At 31.9% G+C, this 14238-nt stretch overlaps 3 protein-coding genes across 3 annotated transcripts; 2 read left to right on the top strand and 1 right to left on the bottom strand.

The window, feature by feature from the left end:
- Positions 1-298: 298 nt before the first annotated feature.
- LOC140755966 (uncharacterized) lies at positions 299-3901 on the top strand. Its single transcript, XM_073091334.1, has 6 exons — positions 299-919; positions 1336-1494; positions 1984-2432; positions 2735-2878; positions 3669-3789; positions 3884-3901. The coding sequence occupies exons 1-5, from the start codon at positions 659-661 to the stop codon at positions 3676-3678; spliced, it is 1023 nt and encodes a 340-aa protein (XP_072947435.1). The 5' UTR covers positions 299-658; the 3' UTR covers positions 3679-3789; positions 3884-3901.
- Positions 3902-5510: 1609 nt separating this feature from the next.
- On the top strand, positions 5511-8015 carry LOC140755932 (proline-rich protein PRCC). Its single transcript, XM_073091292.1, has 6 exons — positions 5511-5834; positions 6317-6525; positions 6695-6748; positions 6823-7305; positions 7501-7716; positions 7850-8015. The coding sequence occupies exons 1-6, from the start codon at positions 5738-5740 to the stop codon at positions 7934-7936; spliced, it is 1146 nt and encodes a 381-aa protein (XP_072947393.1). The 5' UTR covers positions 5511-5737; the 3' UTR covers positions 7937-8015.
- mRpS11 (mitochondrial ribosomal protein S11) lies at positions 7960-14224 on the bottom strand. The gene is made up of 5 exons (XM_073091303.1): positions 14208-14224; positions 9451-9692; positions 8869-9100; positions 8552-8617; positions 7960-8198 (listed from the first exon to the last, which is right to left on the bottom strand). Exons 2-5 carry the CDS (start codon positions 9618-9620, stop codon positions 8091-8093), a joined length of 576 nt encoding a protein of 191 aa, XP_072947404.1. The 5' UTR covers positions 9621-9692; positions 14208-14224; the 3' UTR covers positions 7960-8090.
- Positions 14225-14238: the final 14 nt, after the last annotated feature.

Genomic DNA, 14238 nt, shown 5'->3' with positions numbered 1-14238 from the left:
CGCGGCATATGAGATGAGAGGCCGGTGGGTGCGAAGTCCCGTCTTGTCTGTGTATTATATCTGTGACCCAGTGACATTTGTTATCCAAGTCATAGTCCTACAAACTTTTCTTTGCATGTGACAGAGGCGCCACTGGCAATCAAAGTGTTGCTAGGTTTTCGAAAACTACCTAAAAAATGGAAAATTTAAACGATTATATTTTTCATTTTTTTTTCATATTATAACGGATCCCTGAAATAATATGAAAAAATGTTCTTTTTGTTGACAAAGATTATGACGTTTAATTTTTAAGATTACATTTTTATTAAAGTAACTGTTGAAAGTTGAAAATTAAAAGCTTTTTACCTTGGGAAATTGTAAAATAACTCATGAACCTGACAACAAAATACTGAATAAATTACTGATTTCGGAAACCGGCACACGCACAGAAAATTTTGTCGGACTCTTCCTTCATTCTATTTATAATCATTTGACAATATTATAAGGATAAAACAGTGGAATAAAACGAAGGTAGTGAATAGTAGTGATTATATTCTCTTTGCAGTGGAAGTTGGAACCGACAAAAAGTAGTGTACATAAATAAATAGAATTTAATTGATCGAAGTATTTAGTGAATAAAACTTAACCAGTTTGAACATAATGTACATAGTACAAAATAATGTCTTCACCGGGAAGTAGTCCACGAAAAAGGCTGAAGTTAACCAGGAAAACCAAAAAGGAAAATGAAGAAGAAAACGGGCCGAACAAACGCGCTAAAATCGATCCTGCCGAAGCTAAATTAGAAGCCCTTAAAAAGGAAAACTTTATGAAAGCATGTCTGCAAGTATCTTACGAAGCTTACATAGATTTCAAGAAGCGTTTCCAACTCATATACTTTCCTGCATGTATTGATAATAAGTGTATTCATCATGATAAAAATGTAAGTTCACAATTTTTATATACTTATTCTCTATAAGATACATAATATACAGATAACGATTATAATCTATAAGATAAAGTTTATAATTATTTTTTTGTTGCAATTACTTAATACATATTACATAATAAATCTGTAACAATTTAAATTAGATAATTCAATTAATTGGGAACTATGCCTCAAGCGGCAATTTTAAATGGTTTATTTTATTTATGATTTTATCTTTTTTACTCTTGATTGTATGTATTGTTAATTAGAAATAATTTGTATATATTTTAGCTTTAATAATTTCTTGCTATTTAGTTACAACTTTATTATCCGAATAAATTAAACCATATATAATATATTTTTAATGTTAAAAAAAAATTAAGTGACTCGTACTTACAATCTCAAAAGTTGTTTTTTTATATATATTTCAGGCAAAGATAGAACAAGTAACTCAATCTTCGGAAAAATATTTTAATATTGAAGTGAAAAACAAAACCTGGTTTGAAGCTATAGAAGTATGTCTCATGTGTATTACCTCAAGCCAATACCTGTCTTCAAGTATGCTGATGGATATTGTGGAAATCATTATGGTAAATAATTGTTTTTTGTTTATAATATAGTAATAAAAGCCGAGCATGCAGTATACTTGATGGTACACTTATCATCAGGTGGACTGCATGCTCGGCAGGAATGCAGCGGCCAGACTATAATCAAAACTTACAATATAATATACTGCTATCCAAGATATCTATACACAGCACTAATATATTACTGTCTAATTTATAAACTCCTTTTAAAAATAAAAAAGAGCCAAGAATTGATTCATAGATCCAAAGAAGTCCAGAAGAATCTAAGAATATAGTATCCTTGTGGCTTATATAAAATAAAGTGACATTTGGTCCCAAAATTTCCTGTTTGTTTCAGGCAACTTTTTTTTTATTTTTCCTGAATTGTTGAATTTCAAGTTGCAAATGTTTTATGGCTACCATACAACTATATTCATATTATTGTTATATATAAAATTTTAAATATCTTTTAAACAAATATTGCAGGGAAAATAAAAATGTTTTAAATTACAGAATGCTCATGAAGATGATAATTCGGGATATTCAATAGAATATGTTTTGAGACAATGCCAGCACACACTTTTATATAATTTTCGCATGCATCCACCTTGCATAACAAAAGGCATAAGGGACTGTTACAAGCAATTTCTCATGTCACCTCTGATCAAGAAGGAAAACAATTTATCAAATAGAGCATGTTATGACTCGCAAGAAGGCATTGTTTCTTACTGTATCAGTAGACTGTTATATGAATTAAGCATGGAAAGCAAAGATGGTACTCTTCTGGACAAACAAGAAGTCCCAGAGGACATTCAAGAGGAAATACAGAAAATTTATTGGAAGAAACACACTTTTGAACTGTTTGAATTTTTAGTTAGAACAGAAAGAATTGAGAGGTTGATGATGGTTCTAGAATGCCTCATCCACTTACTACAAACTGACTTAGCTTTATGGCACTCTAGGTAAAAACCTTAATTTAACAATATATACCTAGCCATGTACCAGCCAATATACCTTGTTTCAATTTGGGCATTTTAGTATGTTTAATCACAAGCCAAACTTATGGCTTATAAATATTGATATGGCATTATGCACACTATGTATAGAGAACATTTTACAACATATGATGTGTCACATTACATCTTCTGGACTGTTACAAGTTACCACTTATTTCAAATTCTTCAAACCACTTTATCATGATCATTTATTGTTTATTTGTTATCTGTATTATTTCTAGTAATGATTATTATCTTTATATTTGCAGACGCTTCAGTACTAATGGTCAAACGCGCTCCCAAAGGCCACTCCTGGCATATGTGTTGTGGCCTATTAATTGTCTCACCGATGGTGCAGTTACCCAACAGTGTCACAAAATAATAGAATTATATGCTTACTTTATCCACTTAAGGTATCCAGAACAACATATTAAAACTATGAGTGTAAGTTTAATTTGTAAATAGGTGCATGTGTGAAGAATGTAGAATCAATTGTGATTTGACTCTGACGGCACCACCATCACACATATTTATACCTAAAACAGCAGAGAAAAGAGCTGTTGTGGTCTTGTTTGAAGTGTGGTAAGGGAGACATACTTTTCCGAGACATTCCAGCTTAGTCTTCAGGAATAGTGGCACATCTGTGTGGCACTTATCATTAGGTGGACCTCATGCTCGTCTGCTGCTCCAATATTATAAAAAAAAATCCTTAAAAACCGTGGCAGAAACTTCTAAATATGATATGATGAATACAAAAATTAATTTATTTAGAATAATAAATTTATTTATTTTTTTAGATTATTTAAAGTTGCTTATTTACAAAATACCAAAGCTGTAGCACTTGATTAATCCTGGAAAATGGGCTTCAAGGAAAGACAAAGTTTACTTTTACACAAATAGACTAGTTACAATTAGTGAAATGTTATGCTTTTAGCCACACAACTTATATTTTAAAGTAATGAATGAGCTAAACGAGTACCATATTTCACCTTTAATTATGCTACTTTCTCTTGCAACCCACCTGCCTCCAAATCCGAAAAGAAGAATAGTTTTATATAAAACAGTGAATAATGTATCTTAAAACTTGAGGACTGACATGGAATACCTCATGAGAAATTTGAAAGATTAAATTAAATGAAATTAATTTCTAATCATCTTAATCTATGTCAGTAATTAATTTTGATTATTCTAATTTATTTTCAGTTATGGATGAATGCAGTAATACAGATGTTCTATATGTATGAAAGAAATGCTCATGTTGACTATCCAAATACTAGCTCATGCTGTGCAGCTTTTGCAAAAGCATTTTGTAAAATTATCTCACGTATGTATATGTGAAATAAATTCTGTAATTATATTGAAAATAATATTTCCATATAATAAACATATTGTTAATATTATGTTCTATTAATTTACAGCTTTACCAACAACATCTGTATCAAGGATATTGGAAAGGATACAACCTTCTTTCATGCAACACCTTGTTGGACTGCATCTTATAAAAACTATGCTGAGCATCAATCAGAGTGATATTATTCTTATTATTATTTCCTGTGTTAATAACTCATTATGGGAAGAATATCCCGATGGAGACAATCTTACTTCAGCACCATCACTTAGCTCGAAGAGGAAAGTGAAACCACACAAATTGTTGGACCTGCTGTCAAAGAAATGCAAAAATCATCAGTCTGTAATTACAGTAGAAAATGCAATTTCTGGTGATTTATTATCAAGTCCTTATCCAAAACTTGATTTGAAAAAAGACAACTGCAAAATACATAAAGATCACTTTGTTAATGTATTGTTTATTACATTTGTTGCATACTTAGAAACCTACGATATTACGAAATTTAATAAGGTATTAAACCATTTAAATGAAAGTCTACATAGTGATCCTTCCTCAAGTAAAGAGTTTGAAGTATCTTCTTTTGGACCATACTCTGTTAGTGATCAATTTGTAAAGAAGTATCGGTCTATAGTAGAGTCTTTACAAGAATTGATTAGAATTTTACCAAATAATGATGATGTTGACGAACCTTCAAAAAACCTTTTAAGTTTAATAAAACATATTTTTTCCTATTTTTGTTTTCATACTTATACACCTTCAAATTCAAAGTAAGTACAATTAATTTATATACTTAACCTCCTATACCTGCGTATGTAGTACAACTATGTATATTACATTTTTGGAAGTGAAATAATTCAGAACTGTTAAGGGCAAGTAAGGAAACAATGATTTCAGGTAATTAAATTATGTTATACGTTTTAGTAAAAATGCATAGAAATTTATATAAAAATCCTATGGACAAAAAATATAATAGCTGTTCTTTTTGGATCGTGATCGAATTGTTAAGTAAATATAGACTGTCCTGACTAAACTTAGTTATGGTTGATATAAACTTGGACTGCTTAAGACTAAACTTGTGTTAAAGTAAACTAAATTCAAGCACACTAAACGTAACCGGTTTGAACTTAATGAGTTGAAAATAAAATATATAACATTAAATACAATATTTAAAATATAATTTTACATAGGTAATTTTGAAAATCTAGCAACATTATAAAGACCGGTGATCCCCCTTTCACACGCATTCACGCGTTCACGCCCAGCTTTGCCAACTGTACGAGATTATAGTACGATAAACTTTTCTGCACCTGTGGCGGTATTTTCCTAATACCGCCACAGGTGCAGAAACAGTGCACAGTTATTTGTTGTCAGCTTCAAAGAGTATAGTAACCTATGTCAGCTTCATGAGCGATTTTAAATTTCCTTTGATAAAAGCTTTTTTGTTTATACGTTTATTTGATAAAAATACCTCCTAAAAATGTACTATTTGACAATAAGACATATATTTTTTAACATTATTATGAGTTTCGAGAAATATTGTTAAATATACATTCGTTAAAAATTTCCACTTCTTAGGTAGTTTTGACAGCCTGGCAACATTATGATTGCATGTGGCGCCCAGTGTAGCCAACCCGAACTCTAAGTTTTAACTGTAGATTACAGTTTTTTGGAAGTTCTTTTTTGGTAGTCGCCCCTGCCCAAGGTTAATATATAAATATATTCTTTTCCCCTCCTGCCATACGCACAGAATTTTTTTTTACGACGATATCTTTTATTCTCCTTTTATGTAGTTTGTAACACTTAACTAGTCTAGTCTACTTGTCTACATATGTCAATTGTTGAATTGATTGACAATTGACATTGAGTATTTCCATATTGTTTTCATAAATACTTCGTACGTACAAAGTACCACATAAATCGCATCATGGCTCTGGTTGCTTATGATAATAGTGATTCAAGTGATTACGAAGAAGATGACAATGTATCTACTCCAGTTATAACACTACATGAGAAAAAAGAAGGTAAAAAATTGACCCATTTATATTATAGTGGCTATTGCTGCCCTCAGATACTCAGTACAATTGTTATAGTACCATTTTAATATTTAGTTTATATAATTCTGGCTATTCCATAGTGTTCTGTACTTTAAAAGAGTAATATAGATACATTTCATACATTATAAAAAATGTATGGGATTTGCATATAAACTTTTGTGACTGGATTTTTATTTTTTAATATCTAATCGTCCTAACAACACCAATAAACTTGTGTAGACATAAATGTTGGTTATTATATATGCAGAATTCTTCACTTTAGCAAGTGCTGAATAATATTCTTTAAATATTTTCTATTTCAAAAAAATGTACTAATGATACTGCTTTGTGGCCTATATCTCTAATTAACTAACATGAAATCATCTCATCTACTCATCTTGCTACAGAAAATTTCAATCTGTTTTCAATTAGTTATTTATTTATTGTAATTAAATTTGAAATACTTGCAGAACCTATCATACAAATAAAAAATTCGGCAGAAGTCATACAAAACGGAGAGGAACAGTCTGAACAGGGTCAAAATTTGTTTAATCATTTGCCGCTACCAACACACAAGAAAACCAGAGTTGTCGAGGAGGATGATGAGTTTTTGCACAAGAAGGAAACTGTATCTGATGTTAAACCAAAATCAAAAATCACAGTGCCTTCTCTGAATGATGTGAGTGTAATAGAACATATTAAATATTACTTTTTATAATTTATGTATTGTTTGAATTAAAAAAAAATTAAATCTGTTTACTGACCTACTCATATATGTAAAAATACATGTAATATTAAATAAGCAGTGTAGCCAATTACAAAACTGTATTTAATTATTCTTATTTCAGTTTAAAGACGTGAAAGACACCATACCTAATGCAAAGCCCAAAGTAATAAATGGGGTGAGTATCTTTATTAATTGTGAAATTATTTTTATGGCAGCACAAGCAAACACAAACTATAATTTTTTTTACAGAAAAAATCTGGCTTGTTAAGCATTCTTCCTCAGCCAAAAAATGCGTGTATTAGCACAACTAAGTCACTCATTCCTCATGTACTCACACAAAAACCAATAAGTACCACTGTAAAGAAGAAAAACCCACTTCCATCACCCAGTAAAAAGTCAAAATCTGAGACACCACTCATATCACAGTATTCAGACGAGAGTGACAATGATGATGATGTACAAAATGACTTCTTTTCAATATACAAGCCTGTTGAAGTGCCACTGGAAGAATTACCGCTAGATATTGATCAGCCTTCAAATTCAAAAGACAAAAAAGCACCTGCACCATCAAAGCCCAGGGGTATTGAATCCTATTTCAAACAAGACCCTGTCCAGGAGCTTCCTGAAGAGGTTCATGATGTTGAAGAGGGCAATGTGGCATACAACCAAGAATCTGGACAATCCAGTGACTATACAGTTCCAAGTCAGAGTGCAGTACTTGATGAGGAAGCAGTAAGTGTAACAATTCTTTTTCTCATTAGAATTTTATTTTTGTTTCCCACATACCAAACTTATTAGCTAAAGATCAGAATTAAGATGTAGGATAGGTCTATATATTCCTATCTAATTTCTGCTATATTCATATTCATTCGATAAAAAATCATCTGATTACAATAAAATATATATCATAATAATATGTTTTTACAGATTCTTAAGCTGTGTGGATCTCGAGGTAAACGCAAGAGGGAAGATATTCAGATAGTGGATGTCAATCAGCAAGAGGTACTAGCAGATGCCAGGGAGTGGCTGCTCAAGGGGTTGATGGATGACACCAGCAAGAGGATCTCTGCTAGCAAGAAGCGTGGCAATGAGCCCACTAGCCAACAGAAGCGAAAACACCAAATCACATATTTGGCACATCAGGTAACATATTTCAAAATCTGACAGAATTCAGAGTTTATTATTAGGTAGTAGTTGAGTTTTGAATGTAAGAATCGCTTCACTTCTTGAACTATTTCTGTTTTTATTATTTACCTTATTATTTTTACATTTTCAGGCTAAGGCAAATGAAATTGAGCTACAGAATCAATGGGCTAACAATCGGATGACAAAAAGGCAAACACAATCGAAATATGGTTTTTGACATAAGTAGTAAAATAATGTACATAATTTAATCTTGTAAGTTTATTATTGTAAATAGTGAAATAAAAGTTTCTTTCTAACTTATTAATTTTATTTGCTTAATTCCTTATATTTCTTCTAAATACTATATAATATAGTACAGTTGATATATCAAATTAAAGTCTTCTTGCTTTTCGTGGCCGTGGTGGATTCCAGGAAATATGAGTGTTGTCCGTAACTGAGACTATGTTTAAACCGCCCATTTGCAGACCTTTTACTGCAGACTGTAACATGAACAATAAATATGGATAACTTTTTAAAACAGTTTTTTTGAACATTACTCAAATATGAGATATCAATATTTATATTACTACGCTAAAACAAAGTATTGAGGAATTTGCCCCAGTCTTCTCCAAATTATAAATTCTAGCTACCAATTAAGGATGGAAGTTGGAACTTGGTTGTGTGCACAGACGCTTGCAACCTGGTGTGGGCGACCGGTGCATGCAGTCCGCAGCATGTAGCAATGTTGCTCAACTTATTTTTGGATACACCTCCAGTATTACCAAACACGCTAATGTAGTGTGTACATAATGAAAATAAGCAACTGCAACTTTATACACTAAAAAGAACTTACTAGTCTTCCTGGTCCTAGGCCTTTGACCCTGACTCTGATGGTTCTGAACCCTCTTGCTATTGCTTTCTGTTAAGAGAAATATTACAATTATGAACTCATTGAAAATTTATTTTTTTAATAGAAAAGCATTCATGTAAATTTCAATACTATTTATAATAATTTTATTTGGTATTGTGATAAATTGCTATTACTTCTACTAATCGTGGCTCAATAATTAAACAAATAATCAATATCAAAGCGCTAAAATAAGGTATTACAAATAGTTCTAGCTATTACAATGATATTTTTTAGGAAACAAGATGATTAATTTGACTCACATTTGCTATGCTTATAGCTGTGGTTTGGGCAGCAATGTTTGTTCCCTTCTTAGTATTCTTGAAGCCCTCTATCCCAGCAGAGCGGATAAGTTTAACAATTCCTACTGCATCAGTCATAGTGAATATGGTGTTGTTATGGCTAACTCGAATGTTGCACACTGGCAGGTCTTTGTATAGCATTCCATCATACATCTGAAGGTCAGACTCTGCTGTGGGAAATATATTTTGTTTCCTGAAATATTCGGTATCAAATATAATAAAGGAAACTAGTACTGTTATACTATACTAAGATTCAGTATTAAAACTAGTAACTCATGATGGTTTCATTGCATGCAATGGCATAACCAAAATACCATCACATTGCTATAGAAAATTTTAATGTATTTTAGCTTGTGTAATTAGTAATTACTTACTAAGTAATCATCAACCGCTTTGAATCTGCGCGCTGTCATTCGGAAGTGTAACTTAGTAACATAGACTAGCTTAGTAAAGCCATTGTGTTGACAACTTAAAATAGGTGTTTATTAAAATCAGACTATAACACTTTAAACTACAACTAATACATCTCAAGACTGAACTCACACTTTCAGCACAGCGTCCAAGTCTACGATTTTTTCGCCTTGGACTCCTTCATCGTCCGCTGGGATTCTCTTGTGGTCAAACTTTTCGCTAGCCACCGGCGCCGACGTTTGGAACGATCGCACTAGGCTATTGATCGACAAACGTAATGTGTTTCTTACTACATTTATCATTTTTATTTCTTTAAAAATATTATTCTCTTTAATTCAGGAACATAACCTAAAATTAATGTTGACAATGTCAACCACAGAACACCTATACTCCTAACGGAGAAGAACGACGACTTCATACAAAAAACGCGATGCCACAGTTAGCAACGCCATCTAGAGTTAGCCCCCAGTAAACCGAGCGTAATATTTAAGCGGGAAATTTGAATAATTTTGAGTGGGGAATTTGAAAAATTATGAGCGGGAAATTTGAATAATTATGAGCGGGAAATTTGAAAATACATTTCAAATTACTTTTTGAATTATTACGTAATGTAGGCACTTTTACCCGTAAAATATAAGCATAACAAAACTGTTTTACAATGCTTATATTTTACAGATAAAAGTGCCTACATTACGTTTAAAATATGGGAAGAAAGTAAAATAAAACATTTTTAAAATATGCTCCAAAATTATATTGAAATTAAAGTACTGTTTTAAGAAATACAGTTCACGTGTTTGCCTGTCTTTACAGTAAATGTAGACTTACGGGTGTAAAATTTATAACTCAAAACTTAAATTGGGATTTATTGCTAAAACCTTTGAATAATGCAAATCATTTTAATTGCATTTGACATGATCTTATCATACAAATATAAAGGCTCTAGTATGTTAAGCGTATGAAATATGCACTCGCGTTTGATGAAGGGTTTTTATTATTCTTCATCAAATAGATATACTAATGAAACTTGTCTCTATCCTATAAGGGATCTATCTAGTAAGGGATTAATGAGAATGACAAGCCTTATCGATTTATTTCTCTCTGTACATATTTAAGATAACTTTTTAAAATTTAAATAATATCTAGCTATCTAGTCCAGTTAGTAGGGGAAAAAACTTTTGCCATACAAAAGACGGTGGAGTAACAACTCTTTTAAGGTGAAAGAACTGCTTGTGGTTCGATTACGACACCTAGCGCCACACCTTTTTTTGTCTAGTAACAGCAGTGTTGAGCTCTGTTGTATTCTGATTTGAAGAGTGTGGTGAAGGAGCGCTGTTGTGTTCTGGTTTGAAGAGTGTGGTAAGGTATGCATACTTTTCCAAGGCCTTCCAACTTAGTCCTGGGCAGCAGTGCATCTGTGGCCAACCTCTGCTAGGAATCTAATCTTATACAGGGTTGATAACTGACATCCATGAGCGACAGTAGCCACTTACTATTAGGTATATTATAAACAAAATTATATAATATGTTGTTTAGGTATGTATTCTGATGTAAAATTCAAATTCGTGAACTTGAGGAGTGACCGTTCCGACCGCCACATCTGTATTATACCCCAATGGTTGATGCTACGACTAAATCATTCAATTAATACTTGAAGAGAAAATTTTACATTTCTTATTGTTTGGACATTATTTTTGCAAGTCTCACGTGTATCGAATGATAGCAGTGTAAACATGAAAATTTGATCACAGATTACAATTTATTGGAACAAATATCACTATATTATTTTTAACGCTCTTTTACACCAAAATAAGATTACATGGCAGAATATTCCAAATTAATTACTAGGTGGTGGTAATTTAGAATACATTTCGCCATATAATCCTATTTTGATGTAAGAAAGTGGTATGTAATGTTATTTATTCCAACAAAAATTGTAATTTGTGAACAAATTTTAATCTTTATGCTGCTATAACTCAATACATGTGAGATGTCCAAAAAATTGTTGAAACAATAAATGTGTATTTGTTTTTTCACTTACAGTTTGTTTTGAACCTCTTTGTAGTAAGATCAACTGTTGAAGTATTATATTGAAGAATACAGAATTTAGCACCTTTCATCCAAGGCGGCGGTCCGAGCGGGCACTACTCAGGTCACAAATTTGAATTTTTCATCAAAGTACAAACCTTAACAACATATGTAAAAATTGTCACTAAACCACCTTTTGTATGGCAAAAATCCCCACTGACTGGAGTAATCCATAAACTCAATATCATTTGTTTTGAGAATATTTGCAATAATGGAAATCGTAAGAAACGAGAAGTATATTTTTAGGCGCAATTTCCTACGTTCACCCCAAACTGACACCTACAAAAAATATATAAGTTATTATTAGCTATTTATTTCATATCAGAATTACCAAATGGTCAAATTAGTGGAACATACCTTAAATAAATTGACACCAATTATGTGTGTGTGTATGGGAATATTTTTTTTTACAAAAAATAATAAATAAGGTACAAGACAACTTTTAATTTTCCAAATCTGTAATCATAAACATATGCATAACAACGTTTCATAACTTAGTGACAAAATATTGCAATTGACGCATTGACTATATAATTTGACGGTATTCGACTCCACGAATTCGGAACACGTGATTTAAATTCGATACCTTGTTTTCTTATTATGAGCTTCAATGAGCATGTACTGTACTCTTAATGATATGTAATTCATCAAAAAGTTGACGGATGGAGTACATCCAGCTCCATCGCAAATCGAAAAGGGCCAGGGACCTTTTCGATTTGCAGAAGAGGGCAAACGCCGTCAGCACGACAAAGGGCGTTTGCCCTCGTTGAACCCCTTTTCGGTAAACTTTTCAATAAATTACAGCCATTCCTCGAGGATATAGACATCACATTATACTATAAGATAACTAAGTACAGAGTCTAAATCACATATTCCAAATTAGTGCAGTCGAATGCCGTCAAATCACATAGCCAACATGCGTATCCGATGAGTTATGAAACGAAAAATAATTCATATGCACTTAATATCCATGATTGGTTTTAATTATTTAAGGTGTGTTCCACCAATTAAACCATTTTATAATTCTGATTTGTAAAAATAGCATACTAATGTATAAAAAAATAAATATTTTTGGTAGGTGTCACTTCATGGATCAGTGTGAAAAATCACCCCCAAAAATATACTTATTGTATCTTACGATTTTCCATATCACATATAATCTGAAAAAAAAATATGGAGCTTATGGATAGACATACATATACTATTACATAATTTACAAATATAAACAGTTTAAATTTCATAAAGATATCTTAAATAAGTACTGAAAAAAAATCGTTAAGGGTTGTCGCCCTGATAACTCCCTTACTATAAGGGCAAGGGACAAGATTAATTGGTATAACTATTTTAGATAAAGAACAATAAAAACAAGGCAAGAACCCTTCATCTGGTGCGAGTGCACTTTTCACAAGTATAATCTAGTTTCTAGTAGATCCATTTCTTTTATTTGATCTTTAAAATATTAATTTAACAGAAACAGTTGTGTGGGTTATTGTAGCAGATGTTGAGGGATAGTTAGTGAGATCTCTGAAGGCAACTCTTTGTACAGGATTAACCACTTCAGCTGCGGCAATAGTTGGTTCACAGTCAGTTGTAGGACTAGCCTGAAAACAAAAAATAAAAAATATGTATTCCTTGGTATAGCTTATACACAATTACAAGTGAAGAGCTTCCAAAGAACCTTTTTGTCAGCTTTAAGTTTAATTTATTTTTAAAAATTACCTGAATTTTTGAGATCATCCAACCTGACTAGTTTCCAGTATAAAATATAAAAAGGTAAGGTATAAAACTACATAAAGATACTCACAATACCATTTAGGACAAAAGACATGAATATGGAGGTGATTGGTTTTATATATTTATATCAAATTAGAGCAACAACTTACATGATACATTGAAATAGCATCTCTATTCGATTGCTGTTTAGACCCTTCTACAAAATCTGCATCTTGAAAATGCTTCTGACATAGCATTCTGTGCTCAGTATGAAGTTTATGTAGCAATGTAAGCGTAGGTGCCCTTTCCAGGAAAATAAACTTTGCCCAATGTTCACAGCTGTGAATGAAACATAAGTTACCAAATTATTATTTGTATACAACTGTTCAGAAAAGCAAATTAAGAGGACAATGTTTTTTAGGGTTAAAGTCTTCGATCACAAATAAGAACTAGATACACAATCCCATACAAAAATGAACTTCAAAAGTGGCGTCAAACGTGTTTATAAAATTCTAAGCGACAGAATCTAAAATTAATGCAAAATCAACCTTATCACTATTATTTATTTATTTTTATTTCGTCTTTTGTCTTTTTTATTTTATTTTATTTTTTTTTTTATAATTTTTCAAATTCCCCACTCAAAATTATTCAAATTTCCCGCTTAAATATTACGCTCGGTTTACTGGGGGCTAACTCTAGATGGCGTTGCTAACTGTGGCATCGCGTTTTTTGTATGAAGTCGTCGTTCTTCTCCGTTAGGAGTATAGGTGTTCTGTGTAAGACGCCATATTGTTTATTTTGTTTTTTTTTAATCTCCTGAGATGTTACTATACACAAAAATATTAAGAATATAAAGTATATTTAAAATGGCAACAAAATTGAGCCCCCGTAGGTATAACCATTGCACTTACCTAGTTGACCCCCCCTGGACATAAGACGCCATATTGTTTATTTTGTTTTTTTTTAATCTCCTGAGATGTTACTATACACAAAAATATTAAGAATATAAAGTATATTTAAAATGGCAACAAAATTGAGCCCCCGTAGGTATAACCATTGCACTTACCTAGTTGACCCCCCCTGATGTCAACTTGGTGTCACTTGACAGTGACATGACATCAA

Source organism: Epargyreus clarus, unplaced genomic scaffold, assembly GCF_041222505.1.
Source record: "Epargyreus clarus isolate Ecla_fem2 unplaced genomic scaffold, WU_Ecla_fem_2.2 ptg000003l, whole genome shotgun sequence".
NCBI lineage: Eukaryota > Metazoa > Arthropoda > Insecta > Lepidoptera > Hesperiidae > Epargyreus > Epargyreus clarus.
Note: the sequence above shows the minus strand (reverse complement) of the source record. Positions and strands in the feature narration are given on the sequence as shown.